Source organism: Phalaenopsis equestris, unplaced genomic scaffold (genome assembly GCF_001263595.1).
Source record: "Phalaenopsis equestris unplaced genomic scaffold, ASM126359v1 Scaffold000006, whole genome shotgun sequence".
Classification (NCBI taxonomy): Eukaryota; Viridiplantae; Streptophyta; class Magnoliopsida; order Asparagales; family Orchidaceae; genus Phalaenopsis; species Phalaenopsis equestris.
This window is the reverse complement of record NW_018164448.1, coordinates 1824453-1850846: the sequence shown is the minus strand read 5'-3', so window position 1 is coordinate 1850846 and position 26394 is coordinate 1824453. Positions and strand designations below refer to the sequence as shown.

At 34.4% G+C, this 26394-nt stretch overlaps 2 protein-coding genes across 2 annotated transcripts in view; both read right to left on the bottom strand.

Moving 5' to 3' along the window:
* The window catches only part of LOC110018179 (transcription factor BIM1-like), a 22796-nt gene extending 11257 nt beyond the window's left edge, over positions 1-11539 (bottom strand). Inside the window, exons 1-2 of the mRNA XM_020715406.1 lie at positions 11222-11539; positions 10105-10210 (exon numbers count right to left, since the gene is read on the bottom strand). Of these exons, the coding sequence (XP_020571065.1) occupies positions 10105-10210; positions 11222-11312 (197 nt within the window). The 5' untranslated portion in view covers positions 11313-11539. The remainder of the gene's footprint in view (positions 1-10104; positions 10211-11221) is intronic.
* Positions 11540-12191: 652 nt separating this feature from the next.
* LOC110018177 lies at positions 12192-24013 on the bottom strand. The gene is made up of 3 exons (XM_020715405.1): positions 23646-24013; positions 13533-14952; positions 12192-12836 (listed from the first exon to the last, which is right to left on the bottom strand). The coding sequence occupies exons 1-3, from the start codon at positions 23952-23954 to the stop codon at positions 12610-12612; spliced, it is 1956 nt and encodes a 651-aa protein (XP_020571064.1). The 5' UTR covers positions 23955-24013; the 3' UTR covers positions 12192-12609.
* Between the last annotated feature and the right edge of the window lie 2381 nt (positions 24014-26394).

Sequence of the window (26394 nt, the reverse complement as noted above, 5' to 3'; positions counted from 1 at the left end):
AAGATACTTAATCTCCCTACAAATGGGTACTCACGCTTCCTCAAGTGAATATTTTAAAAATTTCCCCGCATTGCCCCAAAATTATATCTTTTGAGCCCCTACGTCGTTGATGATGACGATTGCGATACACCAAACAAATAAAACAAATATTTTTTATAAAATACACAACAACAATAATAAAATAAAAATAAAAAAAATAAACAACGTAAAGCTAAATAAACAATAAAATGCTATCTTAATTGCTCGGGTAGGCCAATAATTTATTGCGTTGAGCTCGGTTTAATGTGCGGGCTCGATTCGCATGAGGGAGGAGCACATAAGAGTTTAACTGTATGAGGCTAGAGCAGAACGAATCGGTGCGAGAGAGAAGAAGAAGAAGAGGTTTAGAGAGTTGTATCGCGACACAAAGAATCAATCGCAGCAAGGGGAACCGATCGTGTGTGTACTGTGCAATAAGGTAAAAGCCTCCATCTAAAAAGACTGTATTTACATCCATATGCTCCAGAATGTAGATATTCCTCTGCTATTAAGCTCAACACAGTTTTTACAGTTGTCATCTTTAATACAGTAGAAAAGATTTCAGTGTGGTCCACTCTTTTCTTCTATTGAAACTTCTTTACAATAAGTCTTATCTTGTAGCACCTGTTATTATCTGACTCCACTTTTAGCCTATAAACTTACTTGTTGTATAGCGATCTTTTGTCATCTAGTATTGTCTTCAAGTAGGTTGTGACTGTTATGCACGCGAAGGCTTCTAGTGTTTGGTTCGTGTAAAGAGGAGGAATTGAGTGTGCATTGTTCAAGGAAGTCGTGACAGAGGTGTTCGTCGATTTTGTATGGGCTGGGGCAGAACAGATTGCACAGAGTTGCAGGGTTTCAGGGTCGGGTCAAGTGACGAACGAGAAGGTTCTTCGGCTTCTATGCAAGGTAGGTTCGGGTCTTTGTAAAGTGGAAGTTGGATCGCGGGGATAGAGAAGAGTGAGGGGATGTATGTGGCTTTGGTAGAGGATCATACAGAAAAGAAGAACAATGCGAAGGCTTTAGGGTAGGGGAGATCGTCGACTTTGCGTGGGCTCAGGCTGAGGAAATCAAATCGCAGGAAGGGCTTCAGTGTGGGAAATTAATTGCGGCATTGTGCAAAAGAGGCGCAGGCTAGTGCAAAGCAATACTGTGCAAGGTATAAATTCGAAAAGGAAGGCACTGAGGTTTCATGATTGTAAAGCTTTGTGTTGCTGCCTAGAGTGGAGAAGTCGGATAGAAATTACACTAGACGATAGAGAGAAAAGATCGGCTCGGACGGAGAAAAGTGTTGTGTGCGATTCAGTGCGGGAAATTTTAGTAGTGAACCGGAAGAAGAAAACAGTGAACAACTTACGATTTTGAACTGTAGAAGACGAACGGAGAATTGAACTGTGGTGGAGTGGCCAAGAGTAGTAGACGAACGAGAGGGAATACGTAGAACCAGACAGTGCGAATGAAGGCTGCTGAACTTGTTTCGTATGTTTGTAACTAAGTAGTGGTAACAATTATTCCATTAAGTGGAGGTCTTTTTAGCTGGAGAGATAAGTAATTACTTAATTATTTAATTAATTTAATTTTTACTTTCTTCTTTTTCTATTTTCTTTATTTCAAAGTCAACAATGACAATTGCTCAAGAAGGGTAGCAATCTACCACAATAGGCCACTCACACAAACTGGAGGGCTACACCATTTAGAAGAACATGCATCACATAATACTCAAAAGCTAACTTGACCAAACCTAATTGACCAGCTACTAAAGGAAAATCTCATATTTGGGATAGCTAAATAAAGAAATTGGATCAGTTTCATCCAGAAGTAGAGCTAAAACTATTGATGGGTCATCTTCAACAGCAAGGACGGCTACTGCAGGCAGAGTTGAGCATATCAGATGGAACAACTACAATGCATGGGTCAACTACATCAATAAATTACACCATTTAAGGGTAAGTGAGCTTAAAAGTGAAGTCGTGATATAGGAGGCTATTCCACTAGAGGCTAACCTAGGGTTAGCTACTTGAAGCTCAAGCTGAAGCCCAAATTAGATTCAAGTTGAGCTCAAAGGTATGATTGGTTCATGAGCAATGCGGAAACATGGAGGGTCACAAGAAATTGAGAAGGATTGAATTCACATTGCAAACCAAACTTCCTACAAAGGGGTGAATCCAATGAACAAGGAGAAAGAAACGTCACTTTCAAATTCAAATTCAAGGGAGTAATTCAAGAAGCTCGAAGATTCATTTCTACACTTAACTCAAAATAAAGAGGAATGGAGGATGGATAAGAGTTCAAAATTCATAGAGTACGAAGAATTAAGTTAGGATATATCTAGCTTATTTGATAAGTTATGAAATAATTAAAGTAAGCTATCAAGAAAAGGCAAACATCTTATTTGACTGCTTAATGTTCATACCTCTTTTGCTTATTTATTTCCTTATAAATACAGCTTGTATTAAGGATTATTATTCATAAATCTAAATTGAATCAAAGTAGATTTGACCATTGTCAGTCATTTTTTTTCAGGTTAAGCTCATTTACATGACAAACGAGCCAAAAATGAACAGCAGTTAAGTTGAAAACAATAAGCTTCTTGAACATCCATAGTCAAAGGAAGGTCGAACACTTAAGAAATATATGATGGAATGCTGTTAGAACTAAAAGTAGTTGTGGAGTAACCAAATTTTTTTTAATAGAATAGGATTACCTTAAGAACCAGTAGTGAGGTCATATATTTTTGTATTGCTTATGAAGATGCCTATAAAGCACCTCAAGAGACACATTAATCAAGTTTAAACGCCTTGTAAAGTCTGAACGCCCGAAGCAATATTTTGTTAATTTAAATTTAAAAAGTTAGTTATAAGATAGGTTACTGAAAGTTGGTTAAAATTAGCTGGAATTTGGTTAAAGTTAAAAAATGGTTGGGATAAGGTTGATTGAAACATTCTCATCGTTACTCATATAGTTGGCCTCTTAAAGTATAAATTCCAATGCGCAGCACAAACCTCATCAGAAGCCTCATGTGGTTGTATTCAAGTTCAAACCCAAGTGGATTCCATATTTCAATGCTTAATTCAAGTCCGCTACCTTAATTGAATGCTTTAAATAACTAAATCCAAATTTTTAGCGATGACTTCGAATAGTTCTTCCATGTATGGTCAACGTCTCAATATAAAGAAATCAAGCAATCAATTTCTATTATTATTGAATGGATTATTAATTAGTGTTGGAGGAGTGCATACATGTGGTAAAGTTTGATGGCTCATCTAAGAGCTTTAATCTTTTGTAAATATCACTTAGTTCTCTTCTTCTAACCAATTTTAACCTTCCCCTCAGTTCAAGATGATACCCTCAAAATCTTCTTAATCCTTGAAACCATCCCACAAGTTCCTAAGGCCACCCATCACCATCCCTCCCCTCCTCTGACAATAAAATTAAAACAAAATTCCTCTCAGATTTGGACCTTCCTACCAAATCCCAAGTCATTTTCATTATCTCCACAAGCTTACAACAACCATACACCATATTACAAAACCCTAATCTAACTTCCTTGCTCTCGACCATATCCAAAACAATAACAATTCATATATACATAAGCCCTACAACTAACCCTGACTCTACAAAGAATTCCTTCTCTAAGGCTACAACTCAACCTTTTACATAAACCCTTCACCATAACCTCATTTTCTAATAAAAATATCCAAAAGTCACTTCAAATGACAATGAGTGCCTTATACTCTTGATGTTCCTCCCGACCATCACCTCAACAAATTTAATATTAGAGCCATCAAGCTTCAACATCAATGAATAATTCATTCAATAATTATTCAAAGTGATTAAATAATGTCTTTATATAGAAAAAAAAAATAAAACAAGCCAAATTCAATGAGTAGCCATTGGCCATGCATGCAGAATTATTCAAAATCACTACTTCAAAATGTAGAGAAAGCTAGCTCGCAATCTTGAATTGAGGGAAGAACCTTGAGCCAAGTATCGAAATGTGAAACAACTTTGGATTTGAACTTGAACTCAACCATAGAAACCTTTAATTTAGGTTTTGAATTTGAACTTTACAAGGCCAACCACGTGAACTTGCATGAGTGGGCCAATGAAACTTATCCTAACCACCTTCCCAGCTAACTTCAACCAGCATTCAGCAATTAATAAACCCTCAAGTATATTTTAACCACCTTCTAACTAACTTTTGTGATTTAAAAATATAAAAAATCACGAAATTGGCTTGAAAACCACTTGACCTGCAATATTAGGTGCCTTGGTGTATGTTATTCATAGATTATATGCGCTAATTAGAGAGACATTTACTGAAACAAGTAGAAATCTAGAAAAATCGAAAAATTATTTAGAACATAGAGCTTAGAATTAGTACAAAAAATGTTGAGGATGTGAATACAATTTTAGTAAATGTGATATAAAAAATTACTATAAAATTTTATTAAAAAATAAAGTAAAACCTATATCTGATAGACTTAAGTATATTAGATGAATTATATAAAAGGACAAAAATATGAAATGAAGTACCTCATAAATATTATTCAATAAAAAAATATCATGGAGGGTCACAGGTAAAGTTTATAAAATATAATTAGGTTAGCTATGTTATAAAAATTTAGTGCAAGACAATAAAAAAATTGTTGATAGCTAAACTGTGTGACAAAAATGAAAATGTTAAGTAGAAGTGCGGGCATAATTGGAAAAGATAAATTTGTCAATAGCAAATAGAGGACTATCTCGCAAGTCACCTAAAGACAACACACAATCTGGCACACAATTTTATAAATAATTTAAAGCATGTTAAGAAATATGAATAATTAAATAATGAAAAATATATTATTCTAGAAACAAAAAAAAAAAAAACAATCATATAAGTATAGCAAGAGATTACAATAATGTGCGTGAATTAACAAAAGAAAATCATATTGAAAATAAACTAAGATGACAAAGAAAGTATTTAAATTTACAAATAAAAATTGGCATGGGTGTAGTAATGTATAATTATGGGGTATAAGCTTTTGAGCTTAAATTTAAATCCTAGGTAAAAGTTCATAAAAAAAAAAAAAAAAAAGAAAAGAAAAGAAAAAAAGGAAAAGAACTACTCATATGAATATCATCAACATCATCACAATATACTATCATAGCTTGGCCTTCATCATTAACATCTCCCAAGTTGTAATTTTCTTCATCACCATCATCATTTCATGAAGATCTATAACTATACTTGGCTTAAATGAAGATTCATTTTCATTTTCATTAAATTGATCCTAAATGTCATAGTTTCTTGCATAAACAATACTACAATGTCAGCTCCTTTTAGTCAAATACTAATTTATCCACTTCATTTGACTTAACATCCATTTTTAGTGTTGAACACTCATTAGCATTATTTTTCAATTAAAAACCAATGAGAAAAAATTAAAAAAAAAACAAAATATTATAAACTCAATGAACTGTGCAATATAAACTATAACATATAGGTTGGGATGACATTTATTGAAGAAAGTAGTTGAAAATAAACTAGGGTGATTTGCATATGTCTAATGAAAATAGAAAATGCACAAACCAGATGAAAACATAAAATGATTAGGAAAAAATAGTAAATCCATAATAATAAGTATATAAGTTTATGCTTAATGCCTCAAGAAACACTCAATAGAAGGAATGGAAATGATGATACATAAGTCTGACCTGAAAACCTAGGGATAAGACTATTAATGCTAATGAAGATGTTCATAAACTTTAACTTGCTACACATTTCTGCATAAACAAGTGTTTTGCCTAAAAATTGGTATCATGAATACTTCATATTTTAATGTGATCAAACTACTGACCATCAATCTACTCAAGTTTAACGTTAAAATAATAATTCAATAAAACCAAACCATATTTATTGACTCACTTTAACACTAAACAATGGAAATAGTATTGTTGTAATCCACAAAAACCTACACAAAATCATTAGGGGGTTCATTTTTTAACTGACCGATCAAAATGTAAAGTGTCAATAATTTTCTTTAAAAGTATTTTTATTAATCCACCTAATCAAAATTTAATGTGACATGAGTTTAAAAGTAGATTTTTTTTAAGCGAGCACAATATTTCTCTAGTGTTAAATAGTATTCTTCCACGAACGTGGAAGTTTTCAAATTGGTTGCATTCACATAGTTTTGATTTAAGTGGGCAAGCATAGACTAGTAAATGAATGAAGATAAATCAAGTACTATGTTTTTCAAGGTTGTTCATTTATCTTATTATTAGGTTTGAAATGAAATTGAACAAGATAGGAGTTTTAAAATAGCTTGTTTATTGAATTTCTCATCAGCTTTGTGTTGCAATTGAGCTTTAATGTTCCTAATTATATGAATGGTATCAACAACAACAACAAAGCCTTAATCTCACTACGTGGAGTCTGCTACAAGAATCCTTTTTCTCAATTGCATCCTATTTAGTGTCATATTTTCATTTCGTTCTAATAAATTAAGATCATTTTTTTATACAGTAAGCCCAAGTCTTCCTAGGTCAACCTTTGCCTTTCTTAACACAAGTCAAATCTAAAACATCCACTCTCCTAATCGGATCATCAGATGATTGATGCTTAATGTGACTAAACCATCTAAGACAATTTTCTCTAATTTTGTCCTTCACAGGAGCTACACCAACCCTATCACAGATATATTCATTTCACATTTTGTATCTAAGTGTAAAGCCACTCATCCACCTAATCATTCTCATCTCGGAAACACTTAACTTAGTATTATGCTTCTCTTTTAAGGGCCATCATTCAGCGCCATAGAACATTACAGGTCTCACCACCATCTTATAAAATTTTCCTTTCAGTTTAAGTGGTACTTTTCTATCACACAAAATGCCTGAAGCATTCCTCCACTTGAACCAACCAACTTGAATTCTACTATTAACATCCCCATCTATGTCACCATCGCTTTACCCGAGATATTTCAATCGTTCATACCTTTTAATAATTTGATCACCAAAAGTTACACTTCAGTCACTATAGTTACTACTACTAAAATTACATTCCATGTATTAAGTTTTAGTTCTACTCAAATGAAGGCCTTTAGACTCCAATATAGACCTCCATAATTCAAGTTTTTCCAGGGCTTTTTCTCTCGACTTATGCACGAGAAGGATATCATCAACAAAAAGCATACAACAAGGTACATCCTCCTGTAAATGTCCAGTAAGACCATCCATAACTAAGCAAAAAGGTATGGGCTAAAAGCTAATCTCTAATGTAATCCAACAGAAATAGGAAAATATTTGTTCAATCCTCCTTCAGTTCGAACACAAGTAACAACTCTAGTACACATATCTTTAATGACTTGAATAGAAGTCATATCAACACCTTTCTTCTCCAGAACTCTCCAAAAGATATCTCTTGGAGCCTTATCGTAAGCTTTTTCTAAATCAATAAAAATCAAATGTAGATTTTCCTTATTATCTATGAATTTCTCAATCAAACCTCTCAATAAATGTATAGCTTCCATAGTAAACATGTCCGGCATAAATCCAAATTGATTATGAGAAATCTTTGTAATATGTCTTAACCAAAGTTCGATTGCCCTCTCCATAATTTTAAAGTATGTCACATTAACTCAATCCCTCTATAATTTGCACACTCTTGTGCATCCCCTTTATTCTTAAAAATATGAACCAAAATACTCTTCCTCCATTCCTCAAGCATCTTTTTAGTTTTTAAAATAATATTAAAGAGTTTAGTAAGTCAAGAAACTCCCAAATCTCCTAAATATTTTCATACTTCAATTGGGATATCATCAAGTCCTACAAATTTTCCACCCTTAGTTTTCTTTAAAGCCTTCTCAACATCTTTTTTATTAATGCGATGATAAAAATGAAATGTTTTATTATTATTAACCATATTAATATCACTAAGGTCGATCGTATTTTCAGAAACTTCATTAAAAAAATTATCAAAATAACGCACCCGCTTTTGTTTAATATCTTTTTATAAGAAAATCACTTTTTTATTTTCATTTTTAGTACAATTTACTTGAGTTAAATCTTTACTTTTTTTTTCTCTTTAATTGGCTAGTTTATACATATATTTTTCACCCTACTTAGTATCTAATCTATTATAGAGATCATTAAAAATAGAATTTTTAGCGTCACAAATTATTCTTCTAGACTCCCTGTAGGCTGTTTGATATTTTTCCCAGTTTTCTGAGCGTTTACATTTAACCAATTTTTAAAACATAACTTCTTATATTTTATCTTTTCTTGCACATCATTATTCCACCACCAACTATTTTTATTTATATAATTTTTTTTTTGATTCTCCAAGTACATTTTTTGCTACTTGTTTGATAGTGTTTGTTACTTTATCCCACATAGCATTTGCTTCATCATGAACATCCCAAATTTTGAAATCCTGAATTTTACTCATAAAAATAATTTTATGTATGTCTTTTAGGTTTCCCCATCTGATTATACGATAATGAGTCATAGTATTCTTTATTTTACAACTCTTCATCTTAAAATCTAAAACTAATAAACGATGTTTGAGCACTTAAATCCTCACTTGGAATGACCTTACAATCTTTACAATCTCGAAAATTTCTTCTTCTCATAAGAAAATAATCAATTTATGTTTTATTAGATTCATTCTTATAAGTAATAAGATGCTCATCTCTTTTCTTGAATAAAGTATTAGTAATAACAAAATCATACGCTAAAGCAAAATCTAAAATGACTATACCTTCTTCATTAGTCACTTCAAAACCGTAGCAACGATGAATATTTCTGAAATCTCCTACCACTCTACTGACATGTCCATTTAAATCTCCTCAAATAATTTTTTTTTCTTCAAGAGGTATCATTTGTATTAAGCTTTCCAAGTCATTCCAGAATTTATCTTTAAACCTTATATCTAAACCTACTTGAGGAGCATAAGCACTTATAATAATAAAAATCTTAGTATCAATGATAATATTAAGGGCTAATATTCTATCTCCAATTCTATTAATTTTTACAACATTATCTTTCAAGCACTTGTCTATAATTACAACTACACCATTTCTAGTGTGACTCGTACCAGAATACCAAAGTTTAAAACCCAAGTTATCAATCTCCTTAGCATTTTCTTTAAACCATTTAGTTTCTTGAATAAATAAGATATTTAATCTTTCTATAAATTATAATATCAACTAATTTCATTAATTTACCATTGAGAGTACCTATAATCCAAGATCTTATCCTAATATTAATTTTATTAGTTTCACAGACTAACTTCTTTGCCCTCACCCTTTTGTAATGTGAGAACTCTTTATTATTTGACACTACACCCAGGCTCTTGTGTAACTGCCCTTGCACACTTTTCACCGTATTCAGGCTATAGAGCGCGTTATACAACTCGTCTCTTCCAGGGGACGCCCTAGCACTTACACAATGATAAAAAAGATTCATGTCAAGATTTTTTCGACAAGTTTTACGCTGGTTGTCGACTACCTAACACAACCCTTCACTTTTCATATCCGAGCTTGAGACCGGCAATGACAGTGTTTTTATATGAATGATATCAACGAACTAAAATATAGCCCTATTACCAGATATGATTAAAATTGGCATAACTTACAGGGTATTATTTAAGTTGTTTGGGTAAGTTGAAATATAAATAAAAAATATATTTTAATCTCTATATATCTAGCTATTTATTATTATACTTATACCTCTAATAATATACAAAAATTTTAAAGCGCAAAAGATATATGAAAATTGATGCAACAACATCTAATAGATAATCAAATAAGCAATCAATCCATCATTAAATAAGCATTTTAAAAAAATCTGAGTTACTTATTAAAAAAAAATAAATGTGTTATCAAACAAGAATAAATTTGTGGTTTAATGGTCAAGCTTATTCATTTATATAGCAAAATTTTAAACTCTATTAAAGTTCATTAAATATTGTAAATAAATGAAAATACATAAGCCTTGAATTGTTTGTCGAGTGCACTAGTTCGCTTCCAACTCTAGACGGAGATGAAAGAAAGGATAAAGTCTAGATAGAATCTTATCGAAGGCATTCAAGATATGTACCGATCATTTATTTTACTTCTACGTCTCTGCTCGGTGGCAGAATGCTTTGATCGTGGCGTGCTGGTCTTCTGCTCATTGTTTTTTCCATCAACCTTCATGGTCAACTCTACAACAAAAATATTTTTCTAGTTAAGCACATAAAAATAAATTTATCTTTTCAAAAAAGCAAAAAACTAAGGGCATGTTCGGTATCCTACTTTCGGTAGCATTTAAGCAAACTTTAGCTAAAACCCAACAAAAAAAATATAGATATATTTGGATATTTGGAGATTTTAAATCTTGTTGTTATGATAAAATCTATATTTGCCCCCTTTATTGTTATATCTAAATTTAATTAAATCAGAATTTGCATTCACACCACATAATTCTAGTGTATTTATATATCTAACACCTAAAGTTTGATTTTTACATATATAACACTTTATAGTCATAATCATATCAAAGTATTTGAATGAAATGATGTAATTCACTCTAAAAAAGTTAATATTAGTGGTCTATTTTATGTGATGTTAAAAATTTGAGTGTAATATAAGTAAAAGATAATTACATACACAGCACAAGAAACTTTAATATAGGTAAATAGTAAAGATTAGATGTTAGATATGTTTATTCAAAAAAAAAAATTGTGGTATGTACGTAAATCCCTCTTTAAGTCCCCCCATTGGGATTTAACCTATTTAAGTGGGTGTTTGGCTTCAACTTGCATTTAGGTTAAATATTATTTAGTAAATCCGTTACATCCAGATTTATCAAATCCAGAGCTATCAAATCCATGATTGTGTTTGATTCATTTTATCATTAAATCACGTAAATCCAGCCTTAAATCCTGCTACCAAACACTAAGTATTTCTCTCTCAAATACAATTTTAAATCCTAAAAGAGATAGTCAAACAGTTTATATTATTTAACAAGTTTTAATGCTTTTCATACCAAATAGATTTCATTATCTAATCCTCTCAAGATCTACTAACTCTCACAGAATTTAATAAATCCTAGTTGCAGTCAAACAGCCTCTAAAATTGAGAAAGCGCACGTGCGGAAGAAAAAATGCCAATGCCAGAGCGAATGTAAATTATACAATGACAAGCGATATGCAAAAAAATTGAAAGTTAGCGACCTTTTTGAGAAGTGCATTCTTTCTTCCCGAACACCTCCTCATCGTCGTCTTCGTCTTCAAACGCTATGCCGAATCTCGAGAGAGACTCCATGAATCGATTCTTCTTCTGGAACAAGCTGTTCCTGTTCGAAGTTTCTTAAGCTCTCAATAAACTTATAGAGGTAGAATCGTGGAGAGGTGGAGACAGCTAGTAGAAGCGGAAGCGAATGCTGGGCTAAGTAGGTGCCATGGTAGTGATCATAGGGAACTACGAGCGGCGAGTGGAGATGGCCGCTGCCTTCAGAACCGAAGAACTAGAACAATTTCACGCGAAATTAAGGTGAAATTTTTTGGATCAATCTGATTTTTACAAATTATGTACTAAATTTAGGTATAAATATATAAAAAATATATATAATTTTTTTTTATTTCGAGCTAAACACAGTCGAACAACAATTACTTCGTGTTTGATTCATTTATAATTCTAGATTAAAAAAATTTTGTCCATGTCCTGCTCGCTTAACCAAATCATTGCAGTTGGAGCTACTTAATAAGCCAAATAAGAATTGTTCAAGAACAATAATTTTTTTTGAGAGATCTTGCTATAATACCCTACAACTATAATGTATTATTTTCAATTATTATTCATGAAGATCTTTAAATTTTCTGTGCGGCTTCCTAGTAATATACCGTAATGCGTGTTATATTGGGTCCACCTAAAAAAATATTAAAGTGGAATCGCGAACTCAGCAATATCCCAAAAATAACTTCTGCAATTCCACTTCAATAAGCCTGAAATAATACCACAGAGGTTATTTCGGGATTATTGAAGAGAAACTCATATATTCCACTTCAATAGCCTCGAAATAACATTCACGATATAACACATGATTATTAGAGTTTGCACGTAGAGCTACATCCGGAGTCCGGACAGTAAATTTTTCCAGCTTCACGACACCTACCTTGTCGCTACCATGCAAGCTAGCAGCAATCTTTTTATATATATGTCTATAAAAGCAAGCAAAGTTCCAAAATAATCCCCTACTATTGAGTATTTACATGGAGCGTTCTAAACCAAGAGTTTATATACATTTTAACGAATACAAAATGTGAGTCCCCTTAACTAATCTAAGTATTCACACTAGAGGCAGAAGATTCCCCTGCAATAACAATTACTGCTACATGTAGCCGTAGGAACCCAGCAATAAGGGCTGAACTGGAGAAGAAATGGAGATGATATTCTTTCTTGCTTAGAAAGCAAGTTTATTCATATCAAGAGGAGCTTTAATCAGATCAGATAAATTCCCATGCGCAGCTCAACACAATTTTTAATAATCTAATCGGGCATCAAAAAAATATTGCTGAATCCTGATGTGAATATAATTGGCTGCTCATCTGCAGCTTCAAGTTCATTTTTCTAACAGAATGAACTTCACAACATATTTTACAAATGAATGGAAGCATTCTCTGCATGAACCAGGCAAGAGAGTCGATCCATGGAGCTGCTGGATCTGACTGGTATGTCTGCAAACTTGATTAGAGAATGGGCGAGCGCAGGATTTTGAATGTTCGAAGCCGCATGCAGCTAAGATGGAATGGGTGGAAGATCTAGCAATTTCCTTGAATTTCTCAGTACCTGCAATAGCTGCGGTTAGTTTCTCCGAACACAATTCGTAGAACTACAAGATGATGCATAAGTAATGTTAAGTGATTATTTGTTTTAATTGTTTTAAATCCTTCTTCAGTCAGTATCTGATTGGTATGAACTAAGCATATTGCGTGGATTACAATAAGAAAAGAGAAAAGGGTCAAAATAATCCTCTAAATCTTTATAAAGGGCCCACTTTAGTCTCAGAATCCATAAAACCATTAATGTGGTCCTCCAACACTTCTAATATGTGTTAAAATAATTCCATACAGAGAACTATTTCAACCAATATTAAAAGGATCCGAGGACCAATTTGAAATTTTTTAGAGACTAATATTAAAATGGTCCCATGAAAATCATCAGGAGACTATTTTGGCACATTATTCAATAGAAAATCAAACATGTATATAGGAGCATAGCCCAATCATATCGATAAAAATTTAAGAAAAAAAACTCGAAATGTAATAGAAAGCAAAGTTCGCACATCCACGAGAAGAGCACAACAGGCCTGATGTTTGACAAGAAGGCGACAGTAAGAGTAACAGAAGCTTATGAAACTAAGAGGGCTTCGCAAAGGGGCAAAATGCACAAAAGAAAGCTAGAAAAAAATTCTTAAGCCGAATAAGAACTTGTGCATACATAAGCCTGAAAATCTAACATATGAGTAAAAGATGACGGACTTACCCAAACATTCACCTTTACTTAGCTGCTTTAGGTAGAGCTTGACAATTGACTGGATCTCAAATTTTGCTTTGTTGTTTGATATTTCATGCCCTTTTGATGAACATCTGTTGTTATGTCCTGTTGCCACTTCATTACCATCTTGAGGCGACTCTTTATTGCAACTAGGCCCTAAGGATTTCCTGGCTGCTTCACATGTAGCACTAGAAAGCGAAGAGCAGTAAGTTTCATGAAATTTAGAGGATGGCCATACTGGTGAAGCCTCCTTGATAATGCCAGCAAAATCTGTTGTCAAAGCCCTATTTGTCTTGATAGAATCTAATTGCATCTCATTATAAGATTTTATAGCTGATTTGCTATCATATCGCGACTTAATTGGAAAGTCTGTATCTGAAAATTTCTGACTAAAACCAGTGAATTTATGCCTTTCATGCATGACATTATTCCTAACCTGTTTGTAGGTTCCTGATGAACTACAACCTACCACTTCATCAGCGGCCATCTTATTCTTGGGGATCAAGAGATTTAAAGGATGGCTTACAGCTCCTTTTGACGCTGAAATAGAATTAACAGACTTCAAGGATTTATTGAATCTATGTGAATTCAAAGAAGAGTCAGCCATAAGCAATTTCTGTTTTTTTGCAATTTGCATCATCTTCCATGCTTTATTAATGTCTTGCAAGTCGTTAACTAAAGGCATTTTTCTAGAACTACTGGAATCTGTCGATTGCTCATTATTGATCAAATTTGAGGATTCTGACCGCTGTGACGGAGCTGGATTTGGCCTGCTGGTACTTGATTCTGCACCTGACACTGCGTCTCCATTACTATCTAAGGTGGATGAGAAAGCCAAAGATCCAGATTGCAGAGCAGTCCAATTGTTGCGAAGATCCTGCACACGCCTTTGCAAATTGCATGATGGTTGATAGGTCCTCGCTCTTCGCCCAACACCTCTTAGTTGAAGATTCAGGTCGGTTCCCTGAGAAGGAGAGTAAGAAGAATCCGGTTCATCTATATGAAGCATGATATCTTGAGAATTCCTTTGCATGTTAGTACTACTTCTGGTTTCTGTTCTATTATGAAAACATTGCTGCTCCAAATTAGAGCTCTCATCAACCACAATATCAAAAATGGAAACAGTTTGCTGTTGATCCAGTAAGCGGGTGCTCTGATCTTGGTCCCTATCATCAGCATCCCCATCAATTTTTGCATGTTCTTCCCTCAGAATGGTGCAGTCATGACAATACCAATCACCTTCAGGGACAGTATAACCAAGATCGGCGCAATAAGTATGAAAGGCTGAATCACATAGGTCGCACAGCAGTAGTAGTTCATCATCATTAGAGCCATGACACACTTTGCAATTAGCTTGAGCATATGGATCAGAAAGTGCACTACTTTCATTACCTAAAGGATGATAAACCTATGAAAACAAAGAAGAAATATCAAGTAAGCACACATCATTACAAGGTTGATGATGGCATTACTACATTCATCTATATTACCTACGTTCTACCAAAGAATTTTTTTTTCTTCTATTAACGTCGACCAGCCGATGGTACGGATAGAAAAGTAGATAATTTAGATTTGATTTAGTTTAGGAAAGGTAGAGGTAAACCTAAAAAGATTTGGGTGTGTTGTATAAAAAGTAGTATGAAAGGTAAAAGAGTAAATGTTTTCTATTTGACTTGCTTTAAGAAAGGTAGAGGTAGACTTAAAAAGACTTAGGCATGTAAAACATCTTTATTAGAACTAAATGAAAATATGACACTCAATAGGACACAATGGAGAAAAATGATTCATGTAGCCGACCACTAGCGGTATAAAGGCTTGTTGTTGTATTCATAACAAGTATAGAAAGGTTTTCTCTCTTTTGCATGCTGTAATGACAACTATGTCCAATTCAAACTATATATGAGCTTCAACTAGTGTTAATTCTTTTCAACTAGTGTTGATTCTTTCTCAATGACATTTGTCATAACTCACAAACACCAAGATTGATGCCAAAACAAATTAAAACAAAATTGCACGTAATTTGCGTGAAGATGTTAGAAGCATGCACTACAGTTGGTGATGCATCTACAAACCACTAAAAAAGGTGACAACAATTGATTTAATATATTAGCACCTCAGGTTTAATCAACAAGCAGAATAATTCCACAGAATAAGATCATAGTTCTTAAAGGTCAAAGAATACGCATGGAAGTTGCATTCCAAATTTGTATTACTATGGACCAAATCTATAACCAGAATATGTATAAAAAGCTGTAGTTGACTCGGTTTGATAAGCAACCACTCAGCAACTCATTGTTAATTGTTAAATCTGCTCCCCTAAATATTGATCGTCTGACCTTTTTACAAAAGGTTTTTTATTTTTCTCCTAGAGGTTAATTAAGGAATCTCACTGCAAAAACCTAAATTAATGTATATATAAGCAATTGAAGAAGAGATTTAGAGCTGGAACCTCATTTCGGTTATGCTAGTGTACATGTACTGTGAGTTACTCCTACCTTCAAGTTCTTATCATTATGAATGGATTCAGTGCATCCAGCAGTACCAATAATTCTCAAGAATCAATTTTGTATATGACATGGAGCTAGCCTTTTGCTCATGGTGATTCACATTCAAAAGAGTTTGAAATGTGTCATACGCCAAGAATTCATTATCCAAATATATTGAGCCATAGTTTTATTCTCAATAATAAATGAATTTTTATTTACATTGAACTTGATTTTTGCAACAATTCATGAATATGTATTACATAAAAATTCATGCCAATTTTATGCTGCAAGGTAATAGTCCTTGCGGCATGAAAAAGGGGTATTTGATAAATCTGGAGTTGAATTTGGCTTCCCTTTTTTTCCAAAATTGTTTAAAAATGTGTTCATTAAAAAATAAAATAAAATAAAATAATGTACAAGTCCATTGCAAACAATCACCTATCACAAAATTGAGCCTGGGTCAAAAGGACTAGTGCATTTCGCATAAAAGGCAGCTCTATTTCTATTGTTCCAGCTTTATCAGCCAAACTCCATGTTTAATTATTTTTGCGGTTTTCTAAAACATATCTAACTTCAATAGAATATTATGAGTTCCATTAACACATATTTATAAGAAATTTTGACGCTTTTTGAAGTAGTTCCGGCTAAAAAGTATGTTTTTCCTTCTGCCAACACCTGAATCTCTTTCTAGTTGCATATATTTGTAAGTAATTGGTTTTTCTCATCACAAGGTTAAAAATTTTGCCTAAACATTTGGCAAGTTATCCAGTTTTCCCTTATTTTTGGTCCCTTTCATAACCTCTATGTGCAGCTAAATCATATGTTTATTAAGTTCATAAAAATTTCCATCTAACCCCACCAAGTTTCTTACCCAATGCCCTCTATCTATCCTCTACAATTATGTTAGCCACTACTACCAGTTAACTAACTTTACAAGCTTCCTGACTACCACCTCTAAGCATTATGCAAGAAGTCAGTTGCATGCGTTGAAGAGAATCACTTGTTCTTGCCCATAATTCAACCAAATGTAGAGAAGAAGATTGGCAAAGTCACCAATGGAATGATCAGAGGCTAGTAGTTATCTTGGTTGGTGTCATTCAAAGGCATGTTTTTGTTGGGTGGTCAACAATGACACAAATGAGAATCAACCAGTTCAATGGCAAGGATTTTGGGTACTAAAAAATTCATATTTAAATTGAAAGCTATCAGTGGCAGAGAAAGTTACTTTCGACACATAAAATCTAATTTAAAAATCTTTTAATCTAAAAATGGTTGAAGGTGCTTTCACAATGGCATATCAATGAGTTCAAACTGATCATAATTCAATCGAGCAATCACTTCTTTTGTATAAATTCAATGAGTATAAAAGTAAAAATTAGAAGAGAAGCTATATAGCACCGACACTTCTAAAAATGTGTTGTACCCATGTCAGACACGTATCAGACACCGACACTTGTCTAACACGCCCCAATACTTCTCCGACATTACAAAAAATATCTAAGTTTTTGTCAGGCTCGAACACGTCTGGGAAACACCTCAACACTTCATTGGACGTGGGTTTAACACAATATCGAAATAATTGGATATGAAATATACGTACACCACTTTATTTCTCGTCATGTTGAGACCACCTCTAACATCTGTCAAAATCGAGCATTGAAGATACATTCAATACTCATCGAAGCCGAGCTTTAACAATTCCCTCTTTGTAATCATAAGTTTATTTTAAAATTTTAGTAGATAAATTTGATTATAAGTTGGATGAGTTCTTTTGAAACATATTGTATTTAGTTTTAAAATTTAATTTTCATAAGCATGACGTTTTATAATATAAATTAAATTTATGAAGTTAAATTTTATTCTTGCATAATTTGTGTAGTGATATTTTTAATAAATAATAATGAAAAATATATATATTATATACTAATAATTAATTAAATATAAAAACGAGTCAATGACGTGTCGTGTTCTATTTTTTTTCAATAGTGTCCTGTCATCGTATCCTATCATGTCGTGTCAATATCCCCGTATTCATGTTCGTGCTTCATAGAAGAGCAGTTAGTAGAGTGATTGGAGGCAATAATTATCTTAATCTATGTCATCAAGTTGGATTATCTAATTTTTTTTTTTGGTGATCAACAAAAACATTGAAGGGATAAAGGTGATTTTTGGAATGCATGGCCCTTCTCAAGAGAAAATCAATGACTATCACATGAACTGATGACAAGCCAAATGGTCCAACATAAGAGAAGTATGCTTTCTTTTACATACGGTTAGAATAAAAGATAAAGCAATTGTGCTTAAGTTTGAGGGAAAAAGTGTAAGAACAAGCGTGAGGGAAGAATACTATAGTGTAAAAAAAGTAAGAAAAAATATTTGAGGGCAAATGATTGCATTATATTTCTGTCTATGGGCCAATAAAAATTTATCTCTTTGTATGGCTATGGAGCGAGATAGTCATAACCAAAACAACCTAAACAACCTAAACAACTGAAACAACCTAAAGCATGGTCTATTACACAACCTAACAAAGAAAAGATGGAGTGCACATCTCTTATAACTACCTAGTGGTAATTAACTAATATGTATGTACAACTACTAGAATAGTCAGCACTACACAAATATATCAATCCTATACTATTCTCAGTGAGGTATGAAAGAATTTCTATGATTCCCTCGTCTCTTGCTTCATGGCATCAGAGCAGCAAACCCAGGTGATTCGGGTCTTCTCTATTTTCACAACCATGAGGCGTCTAGGAAGCAGAGATTGGTTGTCGATCTTTATCGTCCGCTCTGGGCTCCTACAAAAGAGTAAGGGTTCGCATTTTCCTCCCCTAAACGTCTCTATATTGATCGTATCTCTCGATCAATCTTCTACCAAACCCTTCTATAGATCCATCACTTTAACTACTGAAAGGTCAACTTCTCCATTATCTAAAGCTCACTATTCCCCCTTTATGGACACTTTACTAGCTAATGTTATACCTCCCATCACTGAAATTTCGACTGAATAACCTGAAAAATTTCAATGAAAGTCCTCTTACAGCTGAGAACTACCATATATGGAGAGCACGGGTTTTTAAGGGGTTTTCAACAAATGGTTTCTTGGGTCTCCTACAAAGAAACACTCCATATCAACCTAAATCTTTGTCTTCTGACGAAGATACACTAATACCCAATCCTCAATATTCAAGTTGAATTCTAATTGATCAAAACTTGACCGCAACTTCGTTTTCAATTATCTCTCTTGCAATCATGTCTTGTGTGCTTCATCTATCCACTGCTATTGAAATTTGGAGTACCGTTGTCAAATGTCTCCAACCAACAAATAGATCGAGGCTCATTCAATTGAAAAACGAACTTCACAATCTTTCGATGAATACTAATCCATGACTCAATACCTCTCTACCATCAAAGCTTCGGTGGATAATATATCGGCAATAGGAGGACATCTATGTACTACCATCGAACTACCAAGCATTCAAGACGGTTATCCGTACACAAATACAATCTATTGAGCTCGACGACTTCTACGTCTTATCGTGCAGTGAGAAAATCAATCAAGCCACTGATCAACACAAATTGGGGCTCTTGGCTAACCCACAATTGGCAATGAATGCTTACCGGTGATGAAAAAACACCTCATCCCTGTGGAAGAAATCAACCATCTAAATCTACCACATTTAAATCAAGTTGCACTCAACCCGCTCTTTAGTTGTGTGGCAAATATGCAATAAACTTGGACATACAGCTACGCATTACTGGCACCATTTGAATCTCGAATACACACCCACCAACAAGGCATTGCAAGTAGAAACTTATTGGGTTCTTGATTATAGAGCTACAACCCACCACACTGCAGACCTCAACCAACTTCAACTAGCTACACCAGCCAAAGGATTTGAACAAGTTCTTGTGGGAAATTGCAAACCCATAGAGGTGAAACACATAGGTGATGGTATTCTTTCTACACCAACCTGCTCTCTTCACCTTCATTTCATATGGCATGTACCATCCCTTTCCCACAATTTACTATCCCGTTCATAAACTCATTAAAAACAACAATGTTGTCATTTTGTTTGATAAATTTGATTTTCTTATCTTTGATTCATAGACTCACCAAATCTTACTTCATGGCCATAGCTCAAGGGGTTATACTCTATTCCTACTTCACAATGCTATCCACCTCCTTCTGTTACCCATCAAGTTTTGTCTATCTCCATACAAACATCTACATTGTGGTACAAAAGGCTTGGACATCCTCATCCGACATTCTACATCGTTTATCCAAGTCTCAAACGGCACTTGAATCAATTATCATTTCTTTTTATGCAATAGTTGCAAATGTACCAAGAGCCATAGACAACCTTTTCCGTCTAGTTTCTCAAATATGAATTTACCTTTACAACCTATACATTCAGATGTACGAGGTCTGTCCCCAATATTATTAACTCAGAGCTTTCGTTATTATGCGATTTTCATTTATGATTATTCCAAATTTTGTTGACCATACCCCCTCAAGCATAAATCTAAACTTCCACAAATATGTTTTCAATTCCTCCGAATGCTAAAGAATCAATTTAATACAACAATAAAAAATTTTATGATCTGACAACGGAAGTGAATACACTGACTCTAAGCTCAAACAAGTCTTTCATGAACAAGGAATCATCCACCAATTTTCTTGCCCATATGCACCCCAACAAAATAGAGTGGTCGAATGTAAATACCGCCACTTAATTGAGATCACCAGAACCTCAGTGCATGATGTGTCTCTTCCACTCAAATTCTATCTTGAACCACTTCTCACCGTCGTTTACCTCATCAACCGCATGCCCTCCAAAATTACAAAATGGCTTACTCCCTATGAACTCCTCCACAAGAGATCTCCTACATATTCTCACCTAAAAATGTTTGGTTGCCTATGCTACCCATGGTTGAAACTTATAACAGCACACAAATTGGCTTTCCAACCCACACCCTGCATATTTCTTGGCTACTCTCCAAGCCACAAAAATTTCAAATGTTATAATCCTCACAAATCTAAAATTATCATCTCTCGTCATGTTGTTTTTCATGAAACCACACTTCCCATCTTCAAGATCATCCACCATCCTCACCCCCAACCAATTTTGTATTCAACCTGTTGCTCCTCATGCATCAACTACTCAGTCACCTGAATCTCCTATAACTGTGCCTATCAATCACTAACTGCATTCTACACAAACCCCTTCCTCTCCTCAAGCACCGAACACCAGAATCTGCTTCTCAGCATGCCCTGAACATCCCCTACCTACTACTTCCCTATCCGCTGAGCTCTGTCAACAGCGCCTATGCCTGCAACTCCTTCGCCCGTAGCGCCAACTCTCAAAAAAACCCATCCGAAGACAAACCGTACCAAATTCGACGCCCTTAAACCTCTTCAGCGCCTCAACCTACTCCACCATACTCCACACATACCTGATCCTACATCCTAGTCGCAAGCTGTAAAGCATGAAAACTGGAGGAAAGCTATGCGTGCAGAATTTCATGCACTCCAAGCTCAAGGCACATGCACACTTATTCCTCTTCCACCGAACGCACTTGTGTTGGAATATTGTTGGACATATTGTACCAAATATCATTCAGATGGATCAGTGGCATGCTATAAAGCGAGGCTTGTAGCTCAAGTATTCAATTAAGAATACGGTATCAACAATTATGAGACTTTCAGCACAATTGCGAAAAATGCCGACTCTCCGAACTCTCTTGATTGTGGCCTTCAACAACAACTGGTCAATCTTACAGTTTAATGTGTCTACTGCTTTCCTTCATAGAACTCTTCAGGAGACGATCTATATGAGATAACCAATAGGCTTTACGGATGCGCAATTCCCTCAGCATGTGTACAGCCTCAAACAATCTCCTAGACAATGGTAAACCACAATCTCATAATTTTTTATTCAATTGGACTTCGTGGTTAGCCATGTTGATCCGCCTCTACGTATACTACGCAAATCGGCATGTAATATATTTCTTCTCCTATATGTAGATACATTCTGGTGACAGGAGATTATATGGATATCATTCAGGAACTGACCATAAAACTTCCCAACTCTTCCAAATCAAGTGGGCGAGATATATAAATTTTCAGGCATTAAAGTATCCTGGGCAGCATGCTCAATATTTTTGAGTAAACAATCTTACCTTACAAACATCATTCAAGAGATAGCTACAACGGGATGCAAACGATTCTCCACCTTTCTTCCCAGTAAGAAACTCGAAGCAACGGATACTACACCACCCTTGGACAATCCAATTGAATATAGAAGGGTTGAGGGAGCTCTACAAATATATCATAATTACCAGACTAGATATCTCTTTTTCGGTGAACCATATATGCCAACATATGCATAAACCAACAATGGATCACTTCCAACTACTTAAACGTCTTCTTCGCTATCTACATGGCACACTTGACCATAGCATTCTTATCACACGTGGAAAACTTCTTCAAAAATTTTCGGATGCCAACACGTGGTGAACTGCAAATCTACAGGGTTCTGCTCTACGCTTGGAAAGACTCCTATCTCTTGGACAGTGAGGAGACAACAAACAGTGGCAAAGACATCTATGAGGGTGGAATACCGTGCTTTAGCCACGGCTACAACTGACATAATATGGATTCATCATACTCTAACGGAGCTCGGGGTTTCTCAATCCCAACCGATAAAGCTATTTTGTGATAACACATCAGCCATGACACTCGCCAACAACCTGGTCTTTCATACCAGGAAGAAGCAAATAGAAATTGATTATCATTTCATCCAGGACCATCTTCAAAAGGGCCAGATTGAGATTCACTACATTCCTGCCCAGGACCAACCAGGTGGCATCTTCACTAAAGAACTTACTAAACCAAAGTTCAATTACTTTAAATTCAGGATTCAGGTTCTTTCCAAGAACCATCATCTTGAAGGGGGATCACAACCGACACAATCTAAGGCATGTTCCATTAAACAACCTGACAAGAAAAAGGTGGAGTGCACATCTCTTATAACTACCTAGGGGTAATTAGGCAATGTGTATGTACAGCTCCTAGAATATTCAGCACTATACATATATATCCATCCTGTACTATTCTAAGGTATATGTACTATTCTCAGTGAGGTATGAAAGAATTTCTGTGATTCCCTCTTGTCACTTGCTTCAGATAGATATCCCTGAACTACGAAAACACTTGTGTGTTCCATATTCTAATATTCTCCTTGCAGATTATTTTTCTCATTCTTATGACTGCCATTTGTTCTCAAACATACTTTTCTTACTCTATTCGTTTTAAGCTCTTGTCATCATCAACCGATGATAAATTTAGTGTTGCTGACAATGCTCAACTGCAAATTATAATTCACAAATTAGAGCTAACCCACTTAAAAAAGCAAGTCTTAGTTATTTTCTCCCCTAACGTTAATTAGGACAAGTTAAACGAGGAATCAATCAAATCAATTTCAAGCAATTGCCTCGAGAGGACTAAAATTTCAATACGTAGCAATCCAGCAAAGAACCATAACCTAAACCTGACAACAAACCATTCCAACTCACTTTGCATTTAAAAAAACGGAATAATTTGCCAAACCTGGTCACGGGATGGGATTTCCAAAACGCTCTGGGACAAGAGGAGGCCGGAAACCTCCGGACGGTGTATGAAATGAAACCGCTGCTTGCACAGGGGACAGCGGGATTCGACCTTGGCCCACTCCATGATGCATACGAAGCAGAAATAGTGGTCACAGCTATCGATCCGGCCGCGTAATGTCAGACCGCCGTCCGAGAAGCAAATCCCGCACACCGCGCCTTCTTCCGTCGCCGAATCTCCCATCTTCTCCTTCCCCTTCGGGCTTTGGGTTACCTGGCGGTTGATCGAAAGCACGTCTGAGGCATCCATTGTTCGCACGCCGGAGGTATCAAAGGCACTTCCATATTTATAGGGGTAATACCGTTAGACCGACTAAACGCGAATATGGACGTGGGTTCTATCCCTATTGGGCTCATTTGTAATAATATTTGATTGTTACGGTTATAAGTTAAACTAGGCTCCTAATGAGTCTGTTCATATTTTACTTCATGTTGTTCGGATTTCTTAGTGAGCTGCCCTTTAATGCTTTTTTATTCTAATTTGGGTTCAAATTGATGGCTATTAATAATTTAAAATTAAATTAAAAAATATTACTTTGCTTAATAATTATGTTTCGATTATTTAAACATTCAAAGAAATTAAATTGTTTTTATTTTAAAATAATTTATATCATCAAATTATTTTAAATTTATTAGATTAAGAAAATCATATCCTAAATTAATGATTTATCAGGAAAAAATAGATTTAATTTTTCAATTTGATTAAATATTAAAGAGATTAAGTGTATGAGTATACTTTAATCGATTTTATATTGATCTTGGGTTGTTTTTGGGGCAGCTACAGCTGTTTAAAGAAGCACTAGTGTTGTTGCTATAGAAGAAATTATTTTTTTTTTAACTGCGGTGGTTATTATAAATTTATTTTATTTTCAAAAAGTCTAACTGCAGCTTTCTAGTAATCACCTTATTTTAACAGTTCAGATTGAAAAAAATAGTTTTCTACCACAGAACTTTCTAAAAAACAATAAGAAAACTGTTTCCCGAACAGAACTGTGGTGGCGGTATGAAAAATAAAACAGACATAAAGCTATCTCAAACAGAACTTTAATCTAAGACTAGACCAATATAAAATTAAAAATTAATATTAATCATTTCTATCAAAATTATAACAAAATAAAAATCCTTGTTTTGAAATATTAATAATAAATTAATCTATTATTTTACTTCACAATGCAAAAAGAAATTCTTTCCTTGCATATTAATCTACAATTGGGTTTTTAATGGATAAAACAATACTCATAATTATTTAGAAGAGTAAATTATTGATATGTTTTCCTATATTGAGAAAAGATCATGGCAGGTTTATGAAGGATTAAAAATTTTAATTATAGTTTTAATTAATACCCATATATTTAAATTAAATATTTTTTGTTTAATACTCAGATACGTGTGACCATATTACACTACAAGTCTTACTGAACGAGTTAAAAAGAATAACAAATAACATGTAATGAGCTTGAAAATATGTTTTCTAGCAAGAACAAGACATGCAGAAGACATATAATGAAGCTAACCGCTTACCCAAAAAAAGAACGAAAATTTCATTGAAGGATTATAAATTGAAGGGAACTAGTGTCGCCTCAAGCATAATCAAGGCTAAACTCCATGTTCGTCATTGAATTCACAACACAGATGTTTAAGTTGACATAGCAAAAGTGAAGGCTCGAAATAAAATCTAACATGTTATTCAATGACCATAATGTTCATGCAAGTGTTCAAGTTTTAAACGATTTCAAAGCTTAAGCAAGACTTAGCTATTGTAAACTCTAATGAACGTCTTGAAGAATGTGTGAATGCCTTCATATTCATGTAACTACATCACACAAACGCCTCGAAATGCATGCATGTTAGTGAAAAAAACTCACATTGATCTGCCATCAATAAATTTCTATCATCCGACACAAATTTGAAGGCATAATGACGATCTAAAGATAAATTTTTTAGCAAGAAACATTCAAACTTTGATTAAAAATGATCAATAAGTTTAATTTCAACAAATTTATAGTCAAATTGTCTGGTTCGACAAGACTGATCCAACCGTGTCAAAATCGGTCCATTCTGATTCAATTCAAGTCATATCAAGTTGTTAAACCACTTTTGGATGTTTTCTAGGCTTAATTTTAAGGTCAAAATGATTATGAATATGATATGTTTATATTCAAATTGAGCATCACAACAAAACAAATCTAACGAGCTCAAGATTGTTTAATTCCGACATCATTAAGTCAACAAAATGTCTATCAAATATCGTCCGATCAATGTAATCTCTCTGGGTCATCCGATCAAGAGTGATGAGGATTCCTTCATTGAAGACTTAGACTTTATAAATAAAGTCATACCCCCTCATAAGAAGGTGGCCTAGACCTTGGACAAGAAGAAGACCAAAGCCTGTAGAAGAGAGAGCTGCAGCTCAGCATCTTACACTGCAGATCCAGTCAACTTTAACCACTGACACCTTCGGTCGCTTCCAGCCATCTTCATTGCTTCTGGCCACCACCGCCCACCGTCAGTGTCCTGCACCTACAACCTTCGACCATTGTCTTCCTCTCACTCCTGCAGATGTTGGCCAATGTCGTCTACCAACTTCGGCTGGCGTCATCCAACTCCGGTTGCTGCTACCTAGGGGTGTAAACGAACCGAACACGAACGAACAAAGCTTGTGTTCGTGTTCGGTTCGTTTAAAATTTAGT